Genomic DNA, 21987 nt, shown 5'->3' with positions numbered 1-21987 from the left:
GTTTGGGGAGTTTTGCAAGAGCAGCCAGGATAATCAGGTTAGGGGGCTAAGGCAACTGATAGGCAGGTCAGTGTTATTTGACAGGATTAGCATGCCTGAGTTTTGCTGCTTAGTGGTTTTTGCCCAGGAATTCACGTCTCCCTCATACACCCATTGGCACACTCTGCATTAGACACACCAGTGTAATTTGTCAGTGTTAATGGGTCAGTTGGGTTTGCTCTACATCAATCAATGTTTCTCTAATCATTTGCTCTGGACAAAAAGTTGGAATCCCTGGTACTTTGTATGCCAGTGAGTGGAGCTGTTGTTGGATATGAATATTAAGCAACTTGTATGGGTACCTGGCTAATAACACTGAAAGGCTGACTCAGTGAGCTGAAACCAGGGCACTCAGAGCAGTAGACAGGTAACAGAAGATACTGGTGTAAACCCACCTTTTCTCATTTACTGTTTGCATGGTTTTGGTGCACTGCTGAGTAACTTGTTGCTTAGGCAGGTGTTTTTGCTCCTCAGAAAACTCAGTGTACAAAAACCAAAGCTGTTCTTGAGCTTAGGATGAGCATGGTCACCATGCTGCATGGATCTCGCTGCTGATCTTTCCTCACACCCTGTCTGGGGGGGGGCTTGAGCTCCTCTCACAAAATGCATAAAAGCAAGAGGAGGTAGATGTGGTCCGGAGGAGCCCAGCTGGCCCAGCTCCCACTTCCCATGCTTGGGAAGCAGGGAGAGGGAAGGTCTCGGTCACTCTGTGGCAGCCTGGTGCCTGGAAGAAAATAATCTGAAATTCTTGATGGCAGAGGATACCAGAACGCCCTGCAGCCCTCCCTGTGCGCTCTGTGCCTTCCCTGGCTGTGAGGTGGTGGGGACGTCTGGCTGGCACTTGGACTGGGGAGTACATGGCAGTGGTCATGGGGATGGTGCACACGGTGTCTATGGATTCATCTCTACTGAGAACACCAGGCCTCCATGTCCTCCTCCTGAAGGGACCACCCTGGGCTCCAGGCATTTCTCTCGGACTCTAAGTACAGCTCAGTCCTGCTCGTGTGCTCTCCACCTGTCTTGCTGCTCGTCGCTCACCGGTGTTTGCTTTTAGATTTGTCTTTGATGTCAGGCCTTCATTGGGTGGGACTTTTCTTCTTTTTCTCATGGACTATTTCAGTGTTTTAGTAAATGACCCACATCCCTACAGGAACAGGGCCCAAGGACCTGCCTAGCTTTGGGATGAGGAAAGAAGAGAAGACCACTGAACTCAGCTGGGTTCCAGCTCTGGATGCTATCTCTGTGCTTGCAAGAAGTGATAGAAACAAACGTCAGTGGGGCTTTCACTGACCATGTTTGCACTCGCAAGCCCCTGTAAGCACTTCCACCACTGCAAACCTGTAAGTCTCCTACAGTTGCTGGAGGGTGTTCTGTATTAGCTTAGGATGGATTAAAGGCTTTTCCATACATTGGTTGGTCGCTCCTGTGCACTTTTAGAATGCCTGCTTATTACTGTGTACAGGCACTTGAGGTTCTGCCTCAGTGGCAGCTACCACTGCTATCTTTAACTCTGTACATGTTTTTCAGTAAATAGTTGACCCAAGCGGTTAACTCCCTCCACTCGTTCATCTTCCATTATCATCCTTTGGAGGATTGTCCACAATTTTCTCCTAATTTGGGGAGATTATTTATTTTTTGTTGTTGGTTTGAACGTATTCGTTGTGATCAGCGCTCCACCGTTCGGCCTGTCTCTCGGCGGCCACGGAGGGCGCACACTCTCCTGCGCTGTCTGCCCCGAGGTCAGAGGCCGGCTGCAAGCACCGGCCGCTTCCCCTGGTCCGTCCCTTGCCGTCAGCCGGGTGGTGTGGGACGGCCCCGGCTCCGCGGCCACTCCTCCTCCCTGCGCTCAGGCGCCCGAGCTCTGCAGCTGGGCCCGGGGGCGCGACCGTTGTCCGCCCCGCCCCGCCCCGGGGAGGAGGAGCGGCCGCAACCGTGGTGTTCCCCCTTCAACCACCGCCGCCCTCCCGCGGCCCAGTCGCCGCCGGCCATGGGCGAGAGCCGGGGGCGAACGGCCCTGCAGGAGCGGGCTGGGCCGGAGCCGGTAAGGTCGGGGCGGCGAGGCTCCGCGGCAGGTGTCTCGGGCGCGCAGTCGCTGCCGCGCTGCGGGGGGACGCAGCGGCCGCCGGGGAGAGGTGCGGTGGGCGTGCGGGAGCCAGCCGAGGGCAGCGCAGCTCTGCTCGGCGTTGTCCCGTCTCCGGCCTTGCAGGCTCCGGCCCGGCCCGGCCTGGCTCGTGCCCGAGCCGCCGGCTCCAGCCGGGCGCCGCGGCCTCCGCACCGCCCGGTGCCGGGAGCTGCCGCCGCCTCCCCGCGGGGCGCGGGGCGGGTGTGCAGGGGTCCTGGCCGCCCCGGCCGCCCCTGGCTCTGTGGCGCGGCTCCGTGGAGGCGCTTGCGGTGGCTCTGGGAAGGGCACGGGACGCTCTCGCGTCCTTGTCCCGCTCCCGAGGGTCTTACCCTGCGGCACCGTGGGCGCGGAGAGCACCGAGAGCTTACCTGTGATGTATGAACACAGCCGGGAGTCAGGCCAGGCCTCGGACAGGCCTGACGCCCCTTGTCCCTGGCGCAGGGCCTGGGCAGCACAGGGCTCTGCCCCCTAGGCTCGCAGGGCTGAGCCTGCCCGGGGCTGGGAGAGCACAGCCAGTTCGCTGGACCCCGAGCTCCTGTGGGCCGGCAGGGGCTGATCCAGGGAGGTGCGTGAGCTCTGCCTGGGTGCTCCCCAGCACCACCGTGCGAAGCCAGGCTGAGGGGTGCGAGTGTGAACGATCTCAATAGTAGAAAATCCTTTGTGGTATTCCCAAACCTTTGCGTCTCAGCAGTACTCAAGTTGCCTAAATCTGGGGTTTGCTGTGTTAAATACAAGGCTAAAAAAGCCTTTAATGTTTCCCTCTGTGAACAGCGATATGCTGTTCATATGTATGTATGGTGAAGAGGTGCTCGCTCTGGCCTGCCAGAGGCAAGCGGTAGTGCTGTGCATCCCCCTCAGCAGGCAGAACCAGCAGGCACTGTGCTCCTCAGTTGCTGTGCAGTGGAAGCTGTGTCTCCTCAGAGCACTGTGGTCTTCCCAGTGTCACTGTTAGCATGGCTTTGCTACTCAGGGCCAGCCTGAAGCCCTTAGGAGCTCGTGCAATGCACCTACTGCCTCCTTTCAGGGTGTGGAAGAGGTCATGGTCACATACTACGACAGGATATGTGCCACATCACAGTGCTGGCTCTGCCAGCACCTTTAGCGTTTTCCCTGGCTACAGCTGATAACCAAGATACTTGTATACACAGCCCAACAGCTGTTGCTGTGGGGTGGTGGTTGTATGTGTATATATGTTAATTGCTTCCTAGTTTGCTGTATTGAAATTAAGGGAAAGAGCTCCAGTACCACTTGACAGTCTTTGTTGTCTGTTGGGTTTATTGTCATCACCAGAAGGGTTGGTTGCAGTTGCAGAACAATTGGGATATGATGTACTGCAGTGTGTCCAGCAAAGGGCTGATGATAGTTAAGTGATTGGAACATCTGTCCTAAGAAGAGGAGCCATGAATGCTGGGGCTGTTTAGCCTGGAGAAGAGAAGGCTCTGGGGATCTCATCAGTGTGTGTAAATACCTGGTGGAATAAAGTTGATGGAGCCAGATTATTCTCGGTAGTACCCCATGATGAGACCAGAGGCAATGGGCACGTGCTGAAACACAGGAGATTCCATTTTCATGTAAGAAACCCCTTGTTTGTTGTGAAGGTGGTCAAATGTTGGCACAGGTTGCTCATGGAGGTCGTGCAGTCTCCATCGTTGGAGATACCAAAACCTTGGCTGGATGCAGTCCTGTGCAATCTGCTCTGGCTGACCCTGCTAGAGCAGGGGTAGGGCTGTGTTTGCCAACTCCAGCTCTTTTGTGTATTTGGTTCATTTGTCTGAACAGAAAGTAGAACGTTCACATTGTAAACTGGATGCTCTTCATTATTGTGTCGAGTGTTGATTGTTTTATACACCGTCATCGGACTAAGGAAAAGGTGCTGGGTGCAGACTGAAAACAGGAGGTGTGTTGGCCTAGTGACTGTTACCTTCTCCAGCCATCCTTCTGCTTTCCTGCCATGAGAGCTCTATAGAGCACACACACTGCTTCACCATTTTTTTCTTCTTCTCTTGCCTTTCTGTCTCACTGTGTACCGACACTGTTTCTGGTGCGTTGACCCCTCTGTGGTCTGCAGCTGTTAAAGGCCACTGGAAACATTACAAGTGCTCCTTGGTCTCCAATTTTCCTGCCGTACTGGAATTTCACTCTTCATGTGCTCTGCTTCACTTCTGGACGCCAGAAGTATTTCTCAAGGTATCTCCCTGCATATGGGCTGGATATGCTGGCTTTTGACTGGCTTGGGAGCATCAAGGCTGAATTAGCAATTGCTTGTTCAGCTTGTGAAGCTAAAATAAATACTTTGGAATAGTCCCCCAGCAGTATGGAAGGCTCAGGAAAACACTGGGCTAACAAGGAAGGCGTTTGCAGTGTTTCCTTTCCAAGGATGTGGCTGGTGCAGAAGCAGATGGAGGTGCCAGCTGTGTGGCAGGCCCTGAGGAGGTGTGTGCTAAGGTGGGGAGCCCTCCCCACCCAGCCCACATTCTTCCTTCTGGCATTTCCAGTGGGTTACTGCAACTGTCTGCGTCTGAGGAAATACAAAAGGTCTGGCACTGTAGTAGCCTTCAGCAGGGACTTGTCAAGGTGATGCCGGGAAATCTGTCTCATGTAATTGAGTAATATTTAAAAACGTAATAAAATGGTAGAATTGTAACCCAGAATGTGCTTCCTGATGCGTTTTCTTTAGGACTCTGCTGTATGTGTGTCAGCTATACAAGCTGCATATATATTTGTGGTTGGTTTGTTTTTAAATGTGAGTAGAATTATTTGTTTGAGGGTATTTTCCAAACTGAAATAAAGAATCACTTTTTATTGTGTGAGTGATTACAAGCAGACTGGGTAGGGAAAGGACTTGGGCACCTCCTGGGAGGGTAGAAGCAATGGTAGTCAGTTGCTCCCCTTCCCTTCTGTATTATAGGTAATACTTCATGTACTACCTATGATTAGTTATTCCCTACAGCAGTGGCAGTGGGATCTCATAACTAACACAAAAAGGCATCCTGCTGGCATGCGAACTTTGGTCAGCGTGAGTTGCCAGCCCTTCTCCTGACAGCTCTCCAAGGTTGTCTTCAGTAGGTGCTTGGTGACGTGCCTGGCAAGGATGTTTATCCCAGGGATGGGTCTCCCCAGCTGGAGGTGAGGTGAAGGTGCCACTTGTGGAGTGCCCTCTCCATGCTGCTCTTCACTGGCCTGCCTCCTAAACACCAGCTGTGCCTGCCTCAGCCAGGCTGGTAGCTCTGTGAGGCAGAGTTGTGCTCCCGTGTTCGTGTTCGGCAGGAGCTTGTGTGGCAGGAGTGAGGTGGAGTGGGTGAGTCCGGGCAGGGCTTTTCCTGCTGCCTGCTATTGGAAGGAGGGGCGCATAGCTTCATATCAGCACGTAAGAGCAGCCTCCAGACGCACGCTGATGTAGGCTGCCTTCTGCTCCCCTCAGGATTGCATAGGCAAACCTCCGTGCAAACTTGCCGTGGCACACGGCTGTTCCTCTGCCAAAAGGGATTCATTGCTGTGCTCTCATGGCATTTTAAAGTAAGTCAGTCCCTCCAGGCCCAAGTGGTTGATGTACAGGAAATGGTTTGGAGGTATCCTGGGTGGCGAGGCTCGCGCAGCGGTGCTGGGTGCGGGCTGGCAGCAGCGTGCAGTGACCTTGCACACACCTCCCCTGTGCCGTACTGCAGCAGCTGATGCCATCTCCTTGGGCAGATTTCCTCCTTGCGTTGCAGAGACGCTTCCTCTCCGCACGCGGGAGCTTCCTGGGAGGGAGCAGTTGGTGGATCCAGGTGGGCAGCCCTGCTGCCCTGGCAGTGGGAGTGCAGATGGAGGGCAAGGGGGCAGGTACCCCAGGGGGGCAGGTGAGTGTCTTGCGTGGCATGGGTGGCTTCTGAACCACGCCTCTGGGACATGGGGAAGAGAAGAAATAAGTAATGGCAACCTTAACCAGATCTGTGCTTCGTCTTCAGAGCTCCCCTCCGAGTGCAGCTGAAAATGGCTTGGACCCTGCCGACGAGCCTCTGCTCAGAAAAAACCCCCGTCGGTTTGTCATCTTCCCCATCCAGTACCCAGACATATGGAAAATGTATAAACAGGCTCAGGCCTCCTTTTGGACTGCAGAAGAGGTGAGCAGTGGGTTGGCACAAGGCACTCAGACTGTGGTCCTGGTGCCTCTTCCCTAGCTCTGCTGCTGGCTTCCCTGTGTGTAAGGGTTGGAGTTAATTGCATCAAACATGAGGTGCCTGTGACAGAGCAGGACTCCCTTCATGGACACTGGAAAGAAAGCTGCTTCCACCAGGCAATTTCAGCAGATCTGCTCTAGGTGTTTGGTTTAGCAGAGGTGTAATTGGATCCTGGGGCACTTCTCTGGTTACAGAGGGAGCTCTATGGCTCTGATTTGTGGTCTAATAGCTCCTATCCTGCTGTGATGCCGGTGCCTGCAACAAGCTCCTTGCCTATGTAAGATGTTCTGAATAATTTCATGTGATTGCTGGTCTTTAGTGTTAGGCACCCAGTTTCCAGGAAGATGGTGATAATTAGGGGCATTCATAAAAATGCCTCTGACTCCTGATGGTCCTGGTTACAGTGTTACAGTGCAAGCTGTAAGTTTTTCCCAGGTTAGCCAGACCTGAGCAGTACTGAGCTTGCTACCCTTGCTGCAGAGGAAGCTTCTGGACATTGCACGTATCGGGAGAGGTTACCTGGTTGTTCAAACTCAGAGCTTCTGCAGCCTTTCCTTGTGTGTGAGCAGTGATCTGCAGTTGCAGGGGTGTGAACTGGAAGTACTGGTAGTCTCTAAATAGGCCAGACAGTGTTGTGGAATGGTGAGGAGCTGCTGCCTGTAGAAGTGCTATTCCATTGCCAGCCTGGAAGGCTTGCTGCCCTGTTGCAGTAGAGGTTGATTTAAACCGTAGAAGAAAAGGGATTTAAAACTCCTGCCTGCTCAGCATTTTACCATATTGATGATTCCTTCTTACACTGTCCTGCCATCTGACAGTGCATTTCCCAATGAACTGGAAAGTTAACTGTAAAACTTGTTCGCGTATATGTGTTTATATACACACCTATATGCGTACATGTTTATACACACACATACATATACACATATATGGTTTTAGGCCTCCATATTTTTCACATCTGGCCCTACTTAACTGCTGCTGTGGTTCAGAAATCCCTCCCTCCAAACAAACAAACAGAAAAGGCTTTGCCAAGGAAGTTGTGGTTTCTGCCGTGGCTAGAGCTCAGTCTGGTAGACGAGAGCGGTTGTACAGCATTCGCCCTGTGCCATTCTTTGGCAGGATGGAGGCTGAACACCTGCCAAAGGCAAAGGTCCCCTCAGTCCATCATTTGGCACACCTGGGTGTGAGTTTCTTGCAGCATCAACATTTATTTCAAGTAGAGTTTAAGTGTCTCAGAATGAACTGAGCTTATTGGTGCATGTTCATACTCATGATAAGAAGATACTAATGCTTTTAAAAATCTGATTTATTTATAATTCAACTGACACTGATTTTTTATTCTAAATTACGAAGTGTAAACTGCAAAGCAAACACATGATGATACTGTTGCAGAGGGAGACAGCAGTACTGCTGTGTGTCTGTTGTCTTTTACAGCCACATGTATTTAAATCCTTTACATGTAAAGATTTGAGAGCAGAATCCAAAACTCTGCCTTGGTTATTTGACTAGACTGATTCTGTTCTTGTAGAGTGACAGACTCAAAGGGCAATAATGCTTTTCTTCTTTCTTTTCATTAGGTTGATTTGTCAAAGGACCTTCCTCACTGGAACAAGCTAAAAGCAGATGAAAAATACTTTATTTCTCATATTCTGGCATTTTTTGCAGCCAGTGATGGAATTGTAAATGAAAACCTGGTAAGGAAGCTTTACAGAGTGCTTAAATACTGATTTTATTGGCTTATTGGCTTTTAATTTTGGTTTTCTGACATTAATGCATAAGTTTATGAAATGTGCACTTTTTTTTCTTCCCATCATCTCACCTTTGCCAACGGGAATAAGCAGCTTGTTCCACTGGGGCCAGTGTCTTTGTTAAATTGGGCCAACTGTGGTCAGCAAGACTCCACATCACTTTTGGATGCAGTTTTTAAGCTCAGCCTTCTGCCTGGCTGTGTTGATCCGTGTTTCTCAATGAATTAATAGAACCCAACACTTCTTCTTGTATTTGTGTTGGATGAGAAGTAGGGAAGGATTGTGCTGTGCCATGGTCTGTATGCCTCATTTTGGTAAAACCCATTTGGCTCTCACTGAACAGCATCCTAAAATCTTTGAGGGCTGCAGGTGGATGATGCTAAAAAGGTAGGGAAATCTTCCTGCTGAAATCAGTTCTGGACTGCAGAATGTCTCACCACAGGTTATCAGTGGTAGCTGACTGCAAGTGCCCAGTTTAAATCTTGAATATCTCTAATGTGTAGAGTGTCATAGTATCTGCATATATTGCATGAGCATGTCTTATACAGGTTTGGGGTTTTTTAATGATAAAGAAAATGTCTGAGGCTTTGTTCCACAGGAAGTGACTGCTACTCACTTGGAGTATTGTGTGCAGTTCTGGTGTCCTCAACATAAAAAGGACATGGAACTGTTGGAACAAGTCCAGAGGAGGGCCACGAGGATGATCAGGGGACTGGAGCACCTCCCGTATGAAGACAGGCTGAGACAGTTGGGGCTGTTCAGCCTGGAGAAGAGAAGGCTGCGTGGAGACCTCAGAGCAGCCTTCCAGTATCTGAAGGGGGCCTACAAGGATGCTGGGGGAGGGACTATTCATCAGGGACTGTAGTGACAGGACAAGGGGTAACGGGTTCAAACTTAAACAGGGGAAGTTTAGATTGGATCTAAGGAAGAAATTCTTTACTGAGAGGGTGGTGAGGCACTGGAATGGGTTGCCCAGGGAGGCTGTGAATGCTCCATCCTTGGTGGTGTTCAAGGCCAGGTTGGATGAGGCCTCGGGTAACATGGTTTAGTGTGGGGTGTCCCTGCCCATGGCAGGGGGGTTGGAACTAGATGATCTCAAGGTCCTTTCCAACCCTAACTATTCTATGATTCTACTGCAATATTTCGCTGTTCTCCTCCTGTGTACCTGTGCCCTCATGCTTCACTAGAGCTCTCTATCCAATATGCACAGCAGATGTATTTACTTCTAGCTAGCTTGCTTTATTTTCTTCTGCACCACACCTATTGGCATACCTGTGAATAAAGAAGGGCTAAACGGCTCCCATCCTTTCTTCAGGGTAGAGATCTATTGTCTTTCCCATTAAGTTTACAATACTGTCATGCAGAATTGGTTTTACTGTCTTCATTGCCATGCTTTCTGGTTTTGGCAGGTGGCACGTTTTAGTCAGGAGGTGCAGATCCCAGAAGCCCGTTGTTTCTACGGCTTTCAGATTCTCATTGAGAACGTTCACTCAGAGATGTACAGCTTGCTCATAGACACCTACATCAAAGATCCTGAGAAAAGGTAAACCTCTGGGTGTGTTAAAGACCTTTGGGAAATCATGTCACCTAGACTGGGGGCACCATTGTTGGGCAGCAGCAGCTGCAAGCAGCTGCCTTCTGTTTTCATACTGACTTACTAGGGGAGTTGGGGCCAGCCCCTTAAAGCTTTCAAGACTTTCATGCCTCACTCCCAAAATAGAGGGAAGTATCACTGACCAACAGACCTGTGTGGGACTGTCAGAAAGTTAGTTAATACTTGTATGAATCTTTGGTTGCAGGAAGTGTGGACTATCTGAAATGCTGTTAGACAGTTTCCTTGTGGTTATTATGTTCCTGAGGTGCTTGCTGTCACATCAGCAAATGATCTGCCTCAGGAAATTGAGTGCTTGTGATCCAGCTGGTGTTTCTAACATACACTAATCAATGTACTGCCATCCTGCCAGCTTTTTTGTTGTCAGTGCTTTTTCATATGACTTGAACTGTTTATTTTTAACATATTGGATTCTTTGGAGACCCCATACCTTTGTTGTCTGTAGAACTTCCTAGTGCAAATGGTCCTACGTTTGAAAAGAAGCACTTTCCCTCCGAGACTCCGGAATGGTGATTGTAAGGCAGAGCTTGGTATCCCACAGTAGCATCCTGTGTGATAACAGTGCGAGGACTGCAAGGTTTCATTTCAGGTGTTTAGCATGGGAACAGAGCCTGTGCTCATGGGAATTGTCCAGTTCCTTTTGTGGAGCTGGGCAAGATGAGGTTTAGCTCTGTGGGTAGGAAGTAGCTGCCATCTGGCTTGGAGTCTGGTGGGTGGTCTGGTGAGTGGTCACTCCTGGAATGGGACGTCTGACTTCATTTCCCATCTCTGCAGCTCACCTCCTCTGAGACCTTGGTATTGTTGCTTTCTGCCTCCTTGTGCCTTTGTTATCAGATATCATGTTGTGGTTTAACCCAACAGGCAGCAAAACACCACACAGCCACTTGCTCGCTCCTCCCCTCCCCCTCCACTGGTTGAGATCCAGACAGTTTAATGGGGCAGAAAAGGAATGGAAAGTAACAACAGTGGTGATAAAAGAATTAGAATATGCAAAACCAGTGATGCACAATGCGATTGCTCACCACCTGCCGACTGATGCCCAGGCAATTCCTGAGCAGTGGCCCTTGGCCAGCATTCCCCTAGTGAATATACTGAGCATGGCGTCATATGGTATGGAATATCCTTTTGGCCAGTTTGGGTCAGCTGTCCTGTCTGTGTCTCCTCTCAGCTCCTTGTGCCCTCAGCCTACTCGCTGGTGGGGTGGTATGAGAAGCTGAAAAGCCCTTGACTTACTATAAGCACTGCTCAGCAACAACTAAAACATCAGTGTGTTATCAGCATTATTCTCACCCTAAATCCAAAACACAGCACTGTACTAGCTACTGAGAAGAAAATTAACTCTTTCCCAGACGAAACCAGAACAGATGATCACCCCTTGTGGGTCAAAAGTGTCTTATTTGGATTAGTTCAGAGCCTGTTATAATGGGTTCCTCTGGTGGAGCCAGTGTGGACAGCCAGGGCAGATTTACATCAGTCACTTTTTATTATACTGATGTTTTCTATTTCTTTTCTTTTATAGGGATTACTTATTTAATGCAGTTGAAACAATGCCTTGTGTCAAGAAGAAAGCAGACTGGGCTCTGAAGTGGGTTGATGACAGAGAATCCACTTTTGGTGTGTAGCTTCTTAAAAATTTGTTCCTGTCACATGTCAGAAACTAATCCTCTGGGAGTGAGCTGCATCCCTGGAACATGAAATAAATTCTCCACAGATGATGTAGTGGCTTCTAGGTCTCTGATTTAGCTAAAGAATTAGAAGTAACTTTTGCTGAGCATGTATATTTATATCTTCAGCTAAAGCAATATTGTAATGTCAGTGCCCACTAGAATCATGTTATGAAAAATGCTTGTGGACTTCTCTGTCTTTTTTGTCTTTATGCTAGTTTCTTCAGTTTTTGCTTGTAGACTTTTTTTTCTAGGGGTTCTACTTATTCCTTCCAGTTGGCTCCTAGTGTGCAGAACTGGGCAGCTGAAGTCCAAGCTTTTTCTGTGTTCATGTTCATACAGAAATGTATGTGGTTAGCCTTTTTTGTAACAGCATGACTGAGTCTGGGTGAAAAAGATTCAAGAATCATCTGTCTGTGCTGTTTCTGGTTTGCTGTTGGGACCAGGTTTCTAGTTTTTGTATCTCATTTCAGAGCTGGGACACTGGCTGATCTTCCATCAGCATAGTGCAGAGCATCCTTTCCAGTGTTGCATTCAGTTGCATTCAGCTTACAATGTTAACTCTGAAAGATGTATTGTAGCTGAAATGCATAATGGGCAAAGTCTGGTGAATTTTTTAAACCGAATAGAGAAAGTGTAGGAGATAGACTCATCCAGACAAACAAAATAAATCTGAATATCATTCTTTTGCAGCATCTGTTGTTCACAGCTCATTTTTGAGTGGAGTTCTTTCTGTAGCTTTCGATTCTCCTGTCCTGGAGTGTCCCACTACCTCCCCAGTCTGGCTTTGCTTGCTGTGTGTGGAGTCCCTTCGTCATCTCCTTCATTTTGCTCCCAGCAGCATGGGGTGTGCCAGGAATCAGAAGGTTCCCTAACTCAAAAGACAATGTTCCCCTCCCTGCCTCCAAACTTCATGCATCCTATCCAAATTTTTGTTAAGTGCATTTTTCCTCTTCTCTTTTTTAATCTCATTGAGAAAACTTCCCAAATTTAAAACATTTGGGAGGCCCAGGTCTTACAGTTATGGATATATCATATGGAGATATGGCATATGAAAGTGGCTGAATGGCTTGTTTGCTTGGTGTTTCCTTACAGCTTGTGGACCTGCCCTGTAGGCAGGTCTCCACAGTTTGGTTGATTTCTTATGCTGAGGTTTCAGTTGTTGTACCTGTTTTGTGGTCTCCCACTGTGCGCTCACGTTATGTGATGCTGCTGATGGGTGATTTTTGTTTCAGCGTAACTCATTTGTATGATAGCTAGTTAGGTGGAATGTAGTACAAATCTTACTGGTATTCAGTCTTGTCCTTCACTAAATCTGTATAGTATGAGCAGCTTTGCGCCATGCCTCTCTAGAAGTAACCTAGGAGATTTTTAGTGTTGCCAAATTCTTTCCTTAGTAACTTCTTGATACTTAAAAGTTTGTATTGCTTTTCGTGCTTTTTCCTGACTTGAATTTCCTCAGATGAGCCAGTAGATGGCATTTGCATCTTGTAGGGGAGGTGGAACGTCTGGCTGTTATGAGTTATTTTATTTTTTTAAAGAAAATTCTATGCAGTTCTTACTGTGAAAAGGCACCAGAACTTAATGCATAAGCTTTTATGTTAGAATTTATCCAAGGCTCTTATGAAGTTGTTCAAAATGGAGTACATGGAATGATGTGTCTTCACTAAGCAGTCAGATGGTTTTAAGAGTCTGAAGAAATACATTCCTGTAGAAAACAGGGAGAACTGGGACCAATAATTCATTCTTGGATGAAAGGTAGGATAACATGAGTAGTTATTTGTGTCTTGATGAATTACATTATGTGTACTTCACTCTTGTAAGAATATGGTTTTATGTAGCTTCTCAAGAAGTAGAAATTGAAGTGTAGGGCTTTTAGTTTAATTTATAGGAGATCAGCTCTTCTCTTGGTTTTGTCTATTGATTACACATCCATTTTCCTGCCTTTTAGAAGAAAGAGATAAAGAAGTACCAATGTCCTGCCCACTTTGGATAGATATGTTCTTTCCCTTCTGACCTGTGGCAGTTTCAGTGGATGCTCTGGTTCTTCAGTTCTGCTGGCGTTGCCTGTGGTTAAGTGCTGTTGTGTGTGTAGACCCTGTGTGCCTTGAGATATGCTGAAAGATGTGGTCAGATACAGCACCTGGTGCTGCAAAAGAAATTGCTCCTCTCCAGCATCAGTCTATCTGATGCAAGTGGTGCATCTTGCTGACAAGCAGTACACTGTTTTGTGTCTAACTGAAAATGTGTTCTGTTAAACAGGTGAGAGAGTGGTTGCCTTTGCTGCAGTTGAAGGCATCTTCTTTTCGGGTTCCTTTGCTGCTATATTTTGGCTGAAGAAGAGGGGTCTGATGCCAGGGCTGACTTTCTCCAATGAACTTATTAGCAGAGATGAGGTAATTGTGGTATCCTACATACTGTCTGGGAAGAAAAGTGGGTTTCCAGGGAAAAGGCAGAATTGTATTAATGAAGATGCTGTGTTCTTCAGCAGCAATGCCTGTTTTTAAAGGGAGTAAACATAAATATGAGCAATACCCTAATGCATAGTATGACTTAAAAGGTGGATATTTTTGATTGAAGGGGACATTTGTTTTCCTGTGCCTGGCTGCCCAAGGACCGGTGTGGAATTGCATGGTTTCCAACTGCAGTGGTGGCTGTCTTGAGCAAGGACCTCACTAGGACATGCGTGAGCCTTGCTGTACCTTAACTGCTTTAGTCAGGTCCAAGTGGTCTCCTTGTGCCACTCCCCATTGCAGCCCCTAGCTGTGCATCCCAGAGCTTGCAGATGGCCGCCTGCATCCATTGCCTGGCTAGCTGTGTCAGGGTGCTGCACAAGCCGCAGATACCATTCTTCTCCATGTTCTGGTGTTACTGCATAACGATAGAACTTCCTAGGTGTGGGCAGCTACAGATCTGCATTAGAGGTGAGTGCTTCTTCGCTTAAGATGTAATGTGTCTGAGGGACTGCATGTCAGCACACTGAATGTGGCAGGCAATGTGCTGACAAGTGCCCTTGCTTTTCACTACTTCCTACGCTGCTGCCTGCCAGTTGGCAGCAGTTGCTTATGGTTGGGGCCTGTCTTTGAGGTACCACACATCTTATGGTGCTCTCGGCACTGAAAAAGTGGAAAGACCAGTTTTGTATGCAGTATAAACATGCTAGTGGTTTGAATTTACCAGAGTCTGTCTAAAAGAATAGAGACCTTTATCGTAATGTAAGTAATTTCCATGTATTAGGTAAAATGGTTTGAAAAGAGGCATCTTGCAAGATGCCTTTAATTTAAAAGACACTTTTGAAGAAAGTGATATGATCAGTAAGCAAAACAAAACAGTTCTTCAGCCTTGGCCTTCCTTGTGTCTTTTGTTCCTGTGAGTCATCGTGAACTGATGCATTCAAGTGAAGTGTATTCGTCAGAAGGGTCACTCGCAGGTGAATGAGATTTAAGTTCCTCCATACAGCAGTGTAACTGTACTTCTCTGCAGAGCTGAGCACCAAAAGACTGATTTTTTTCTTGAGCTCCACTGGCATAATTCCAGCTGCAGAGCTGTTATGAAGCGTGAGGCTTGGTGCACACAGCACCTGCACCAAAAACCAGGAAATGCTGTTACAGAAACAGTGGCAGTAAAAAGAATCCACAGTGGAAAAGTACAGAAACTCCTTTCTGATGCACCTGAACAGATAAATTGTTGGTGCTTAATGTGTTTTGAGCTGTAGGCTCTGTTCTCAGGCTGTTGTTTGAGCTGGTGCAATTCTGATTCTTAAAGGTGCAAAGCTGGTGGGAGCACCGGTCAGGGCAGCACGCCACTTCAGGGAGAAGACAGGCACGTCCAGCAGCCTGCTGGTGATGTTGCCCTGAACAAGACCACAGGAAGCCCTGCAGCAGGCACCTAGTGCTGTCCCTAGAGGGGGAGTATTTCCCAAATTCTTATTTCAGAGTGTTTCATGACCTGAATCACAAGGATTTGGTAGCCTTTCTGAAAAATCTTTTGCTTCTTGGATTTGTTTTGACTGTTGTTAACAATAGCAGAGGATTGTCTCATAGCTACCAAATCTTTCTTATCACTCTGGATGTGCCCTAATGGTCCATATAGGCTGTAATCACCACCTTGCTGTCAGGAGGAGAGACAGTAGCACAGTGCTGCTTTAGTCTAGCAGCAGTAAGTATGGCTGATGCCAGAGTCTCAAGCTGTAGCCAGGCAAAATGGAGGCATCTCTTAGAGCAGCTGTCTGGAATCCTCCTCAGACTGTGAGGGATTGCTTATCTTTCCTGATGTTGTCTTGTCCTGGCTGGAGGCTTTTCTGGAAATCTTGGGAATCTTAGGAATGAGCAGAGTTTACTGGCCTCGTGCCAGGGTAGCGGGTGGATGTGAGGGTGGGTTGAGTTGGGGCACAGTAGTCTTAAGGATTAAAAATCTATGCATGTTGTGGTAGCGAATTCCTCAGAGTAACTGCACATTGTGTGTTCTTGGAGTTTGTGACTCTAATCTAAATCTTTCTTTCTGAAAATGCTGTGAGGAGAAGCAAGGGAAGACATGCTACTGAAGGAACTTAAACCAAGTATTTCTGTACAGGTATCTCCAAGTGGAGAGCAGGTAAACAGTCTACCTTAACTGACAGGTAGTTTTGCAGGTCTTGATGTAGGAGTCTTTCTGCAGAAGCATCTCTGGTGGAAGGCAGGGACCCAGCAGGGCTCTGTTAAGGATTCACTTGCAGTACAGCAGCTCTCAAAAATATTTACCTGAGAAATACGTATGCTGAACATTATTTTGCCATAGGTGGCGCATGTTGGATTTCAGATGTTATTAACTGGGTTGTAAACTAAAAGTGCCTGCTACGTGTGGTAACATTAAGACTATCAAAGAAGCAGGAGGCTAGGAAGCTTCAACCTGAATGAAGCGGCCTCAAAGTAAGAGCAAACTATGTGAAGGAAGGAAAAGATGACTTTTTTTTTTTTTTTCATGTTTTCTGTTACTTCAGGGTCTACACTGTGATTTTGCTTGTCTCATGTTCCATTATTTAGTGAACAGGCCATCAGAAGAGCGGGTCCGTGAGATCATCATTAATGCTGTTGAAATAGAGCAGGTAAGCCTGGCCATGACAGCATCGTGGGCAGTGCAGGATCAGTCTTACATGTATAACAAGTTAACTTCTACCTTTTGGGATTCCATATTTGAAACTTGGCTCAGACCTGGATCCCTGATGCATTATATTATCCTTTCCCTCTTCCTTGATGGTGACAATAAGAATCAGAGACTTCCTGATTCAGTTGTCAAGCAACTGGGAGAAGCTGAAGCTGGCAGCTGGTTTCCTTCTTAATGACGGAAAGTAAGAAAGGCTGTCTTCTTTAGGATAGGATAGGGTAGGTTAGAATAGTTCTGGTTGGAAAATACTTACAACAGCCATCTAGTCCAACCACAACTGTCTCTTAGACAAGGGTTTGTTACATTACCTCTGTCCTTTCAGGATCTTTGTCTCTCCCTACTGTATGCACATCCCCGCCTGTCCTCAGAAGACAGGGTCTGCTGTGGCCATGAGTACTACGCTGAGTTCTGAGGCTGCTGTCAGGTTCTTTCACATGAGCTGCTACCCATTTGCAACTACAAGTTTCTGCAGTGCTGGGTGTTTGGCAGGACTGTAGTTTACTGTTTCTTTTCTGTTGTCATTTAACTGCTGTGATGATGACAAATGCCCTGGCTTTGCCTCACAACACTGATAGATATTGCATTGGTGCCTAAATATGTACATGGCTGTGTTCAGTGCTTACATAAATCAATGTCCTCTCTGATCTGTTGTTCCATAATGGCTGGAAGCCAAGGAAAACAGGAGTTTTCTGGATCTATTCCTGCTCCCATTAGTATGTCTGTAGGTTTTGTGAAAGTTGGAGTTCAGGCTTAAGCTGAAGCTTGGGATCTTACAGGGAGGAGGGGGAAGGCAGACGAGAGGGGCAGTAATAGAAATTCTTGTGCCTTTTCCAGAAAAATGTGCTAAAAATAAAGGAAGGTACAAACAACTACTGGAAGCAGAAGACACTTGTTGAGTTTAATGATACAAGTTATTTATTCAGAGAAGTGCCTGAGGAGCCTGGAATATCACAAATCATGTTACCATGAAACACATGCGTCTTCTCTTCCTTTTCCTTGTTAAATTTCATTTTTCTAAATGTCACCTGTATTTTAACTTGTAGGAGTTTCTAACAGAGGCGTTACCTGTAGGTCTGATTGGAATGAATTGCACTTTGATGAAACAATATATTGAATTTGTCGCAGACCGGTTACTGATGGAGCTTGGGTTCTCAAAGGTAAGAGGTGCAATTGCCTGAAGTGCTGGCCTGCCCTGGCAGCCCAGGAAAGCTGTCAGCACGAAGCACTCTTAATGTGCCTGGGAGCAGGTCATATTTAGTGCTTCCACTTTTTGTGAGTGGACAGGTGAAACCACAGCATTAATATATATCCTTCACTGTTTAAAAGAGCAAGAACAATTTATGCCATTGTTTCCTTTTAGCTGCTCTGCAGGTTTGTAATGGGGAGCTTGTGCTGTACTCAAGCGCTGTGGTCCTCCAAGGGTAATAAGCACCTTGTGCTGTTGAACTTCACCACAGACCAAACTCCTGAGGAGTGACAGTACTGAATTTGCTTAGATAGGGGTCCATAGATCCTACAGCATATTGCAGCAAGGGATGAGCTAGTTTGAAAGGGTTTGGCTGTTTTGTTTGTTGGAGTTTTTAAAGCACTGTTACCCTTTCAGAATCACCAGTGTAATGGTGTTTCCTTTTCATAGGCCTTTCATGCAGAAAATCCTTTCGATTTCATGGAAAATATTTCTCTGGAAGGAAAAACTAATTTCTTTGAGAAGCGGGTTTCGGAATATCAACGTTTTGCTGTTATGGCAGAAACGATGGACAATGTCTTCACTCTGGATGCAGATTTTTGATGACCTGGCAAATGAACGGTGACTGTTTCCCTCTGCCCATTTCACTTTCTGCTGTGAAGTTGTCTCCGTTTTCTCTCCTGGAATTGGAGTCTACTGGGATTTTTTTCCTGGGTTTTCATGTTGTTTGTCAGAGAAGTAAATATACTTCTCTATGTGTCATTTAAGGAATAAAAGGGGGGGGGAGGTGTCCTTTTTATATGGCTTTTTAGGAGGATTGCCTTTTGAAGATTCCCTTGATTTGTCTGCTGTGATTGGCTGTCTTTAAAAATCACCTGGATACAACTACTTTTTTAAGACTTTGGTAGTACTTTAAGAAAGCAAATTGTGTATTTACCTCATGTTATGGGATTTTAATCTGAAAACCAGATGAGGTAGCACTCTGTATATATGTTGCTATAAATTATTTTCATGGTTTCAATTTTCATGTTTATAGAATTGGTTTAGAATAAAAGCTCTTCCTTTTCATCTTGCTGTAGATAGAGTAGTAAGTGATTGTGGGAAGATATAACGTATGAACTATAAAATCTGACTAAATCCAGGGATACAGTTTGATCTTCCCATTAACTTGGGTTCTGTCTGGAAATGTTTTACTCTGGTTGCAAAAACGATGGCTGTTGGTGGAAGTTTAAATCAAATACATATGATTTTTGTCTTACAGCTGTTACTGAGCAGGTCAGTGGACTTTGAATGCTCCTTGAAAAAGAAAGCCTGTTAATAGTGAAGAAAAAACACATCCTGTGTGTCTTTGGCTTGTACTCCTTGTTTTTCCATGCTTCTCTGAGCAAGTGCCTTACGAAGCAGTCTGTAGTTGCACTGAGTTGCAGTCAGCATCTGACACTGGAACAGCCAGCTCTAGGTGTGGTCTGTCTTCCATCTGTCATGCTGGGTGGTTTAATAATTCTCCCCTTCTCTGTTTCACTTGTGCATTGATGGGGTGAGAAGGCATATCATTCCGAAGAATTATCACTGGAGGTGCTACAAACGTACTGCTTAGGCTGTAAGGAAGCACCAGTAATGTGTGAAGGTACTTCAAGTTGCTTGTTTAATGTGAACCATTGAAACCATCACAGAAGAGTTTCTGGAGGAAGGCATTAAACCTTTTAAAACCAAATCTTGAAGTAGTGTGGATCAGCAGCATCTCACAGGGGACTGCTCTTTAGGTTTTGGTGTGTTCCAGTGTGTGTCTGGAAGTTGTTCTTTTTGATTTCTTGATGTCACATGCAGTGAATGAAGCAATGGAATAATGGCAAGCACACTGCAGGGGTACTTGGGATGGAAGAGATACTATTCAGTTGTAGGTGAGTTATTTGCAAATAGATATGCTCATTTTTTTTCAAAGCTGAAGTGAGTGTACATGAGCTGGACAAAGGGTTCTGCTTCATTAAACCCAAGCATTTTTTCATAATGTTCATCAATTTGTATAAGAGCTTTTATAAGTCTTTCTTACTGTTGCAAACATCTTGTTCTGCTTTCGATATGCCTGCCATGAGATGAACTAACAGCCCAGGGTTATCGGCGATGGAGTGGTAGAGCTGTTATTTCCCTGCCAGCCCACATCAACCATAGCCCTGGGTACCTGAGTTCCGGGAAACAGGTCCACTGCTTTAGCATAGTTCCTAGTGAAAAATTGTCCCTGGTGTAAAAATAAGCAGCAGAACTGACTCTTTTTGTTTGGTCTTAGTAAAAGATTGTGAGTATGTAATGGGCGTGGAAACAGGACAGCTATCTTTCCTACAGAAGTGCCTGCTTCATTTGACGTAAAGTACTTAGGGAGGGCAGAGGGGATCTTGGAGAATACAGAGAAAAGCTGGGATTGGTGTCCCTCACTAGTGCCCTGCAACTGCAAGAGAACTGTGGACTCAGAAAGAAAATCCAGCGCCTTTTGGAAATACTGTGGTATTGGGGGAAAAAGAGAAAATTTTGTAAATGGGTCTGTTATTAGAGGAATGGAACCTATTTTTATGTCATTAAAACTGTGAAAAAGTGTTCTGAGTATTGTGAATTAGGAAGAGAGTGTACAGAATATACAAATATGAAACTGCTGTGTGCTCAGGTTTTGTAAATGCACAGGAGATACCAAAGTCTGGTACAGCAGCTCCCGTTTGTGTGTATATGTGTACAGCGTCAATAAAACCTGAATGTGGAGAGGAGCATGCCTTTGTTGTTGTTATATGCTTTCTCGTGAGATATCCAAAATGATGAAACTGGGCCATGCCAGAGTAAGTTGGTGTTCACAGCTTTTGGGTCGTGGGAGAGAGTTAGGAGTGCTCCATACGCTGTCTTGCACTTAGTGAGCTCTCAACTTGCTGGGTTTTGTTCTCAGAAATGGCATTTGCAGCTTAGGGAGCAAACCAATTTTTTTTTTCTGGAATTTTCTGCCTCAAGGAGAAATTTCGTGGGAGTCCCTTAGGTTCAAAGAAGAAACACTCCAGAAATGTAATTTTGGTGGGTGGTATCTGATCTATCTAGGGCATCCTGCCCTTGCATTGGGCATTCTGACTGTGCCTGGGCCCCACAGTGTAGGGTTCAGCCCCAGGCCTGCCTGCAGCCCAGCCCTGGGCAGCAGGGTCTGCACTGGCTGAGGTTCACACATGATGGCATCTGCACCCTTGAGGGTGTCAAGTGAAAAGTCTTGTCCCTGCTGCCCCTTTGTGGCTCCTTGAGACAAGCATGAAGGGCATAAGGTTCACTCTGCCCCAGTGCTGGGTTTGGGCTGAATCCATGTGCTCCTGAAGGTTCTGGTGCACCAGTTGGGTCTGGTTCTGTGTGTCTCGCACTGTGGCCATCATGCTTCAAAAAGACTGATTCTCATTCAAGCAGATGCATGTGTCCTACCAAACCCATGACTTGATGTCACAAGTGGACAGTGTGCGCCCAGCCCTGCTCTCCGATCATAAAACCACTGTGGAGTGCAGTGTGTGACTATTCCCAGCCCTTGCTGAGAAAGTGAAGAAAGTGGGCAAAGAGAGGGCAGTTAGCAAGCTCACTGTCAGTGTTTCTTTGCAGCCTGGAGGCCCTGTTTCTGGGCTGGTGAGATGTAGCAGCAGATGAGGTCACGGTGTGTGGCAGCACATCTGGAGCCAGCCCCTGGCCAGCTGACACTGCACTAATCTAATTCTGCCACGTTCCTCCTCCTTGCCTTTAAGCGTTGTTAAATCCCAAGTCTGGCCTCCCTGCCAGTCACCCCCAGCCTGCCAGCGGAGCACCTTCCATCAGCCCTTCCGAGGGAATGAACCGGGCTGGATTTCCTCCTGGTGGAGCCCTTGAGTAAGCAAGTGTTAATGTTTCTGTCACTGTATTCTGTAGAGCTCCTTCTGGGAGAGAAGCAGCCACCGGAGGCGCTGATGTGTTAACGTTAGGCGTAGCAGAGGATGTGTTTGCCAGGAGGAGGCTGGTGGGGCCGGGGAGCCCTGCCCTGCGCTCCGCAGAAATACACGTGTGTGGATAAACTGTGTGTATGTGCGTACTGAGGTACACGGCTGGTACGCACAGAGTGCGCGCTACACGCAAGCAGCAGCAATGCTGAGGGGAGAAAGAAGCCTCTGAACGTCAGGTTTTAGCAATACTTTCCCTGGAGCAGAAGGGTAAGATGGGCGCTGTGATACTGGCATTGAGAGCTGCTCTTCCTGGTTCGCTGGCAGCTGCCTGCCCTGCTCCTCACACATGGGCACAGCTAATGGCAACGGCACAGTCAGAAGCTTCTCCTGTTTCCTC

At 47.0% G+C, this 21987-nt stretch overlaps 1 protein-coding gene across 4 annotated transcripts; it reads left to right on the top strand.

The window, feature by feature from the left end:
• Nucleotides 1-1976: 1976 nt before the first annotated feature.
• Nucleotides 1977-20413, top strand: RRM2B (ribonucleotide reductase regulatory TP53 inducible subunit M2B). 4 transcript variants are annotated; one of them, XM_080610099.1, is made up of 10 exons: nt 2442-6000; nt 6109-6264; nt 7896-8012; nt 9476-9609; nt 11198-11292; nt 13605-13738; nt 16321-16425; nt 17528-17641; nt 18121-18291; nt 18932-20413. In XM_080610099.1, exons 1-9 carry the CDS (start codon nt 5833-5835, stop codon nt 18271-18273), a joined length of 1176 nt encoding a protein of 391 aa, XP_080466225.1. In that variant the 5' UTR covers nt 2442-5832; the 3' UTR covers nt 18274-18291; nt 18932-20413. The 4 variants fall into 4 exon arrangements, with proteins under 4 accessions (XP_080466226.1, XP_080466225.1, XP_080466224.1 ...); XM_080610100.1 differs by lacking the exon at nt 2442-6000 and adding an exon at nt 1977-2080 and having other exon boundaries at nt 18121-20413; XM_080610098.1 differs by having other exon boundaries at nt 18121-20413.
• Nucleotides 20414-21987: the final 1574 nt, after the last annotated feature.

This window comes from Psittacula echo (genome assembly GCF_963264785.1).
Source record: "Psittacula echo genome assembly, chromosome: 2".
Taxonomy (NCBI): Eukaryota; Metazoa; Chordata; class Aves; order Psittaciformes; family Psittacidae; genus Psittacula; species Psittacula echo.
Note: the sequence above shows the minus strand (reverse complement) of the source record. Positions and strands in the feature narration are given on the sequence as shown.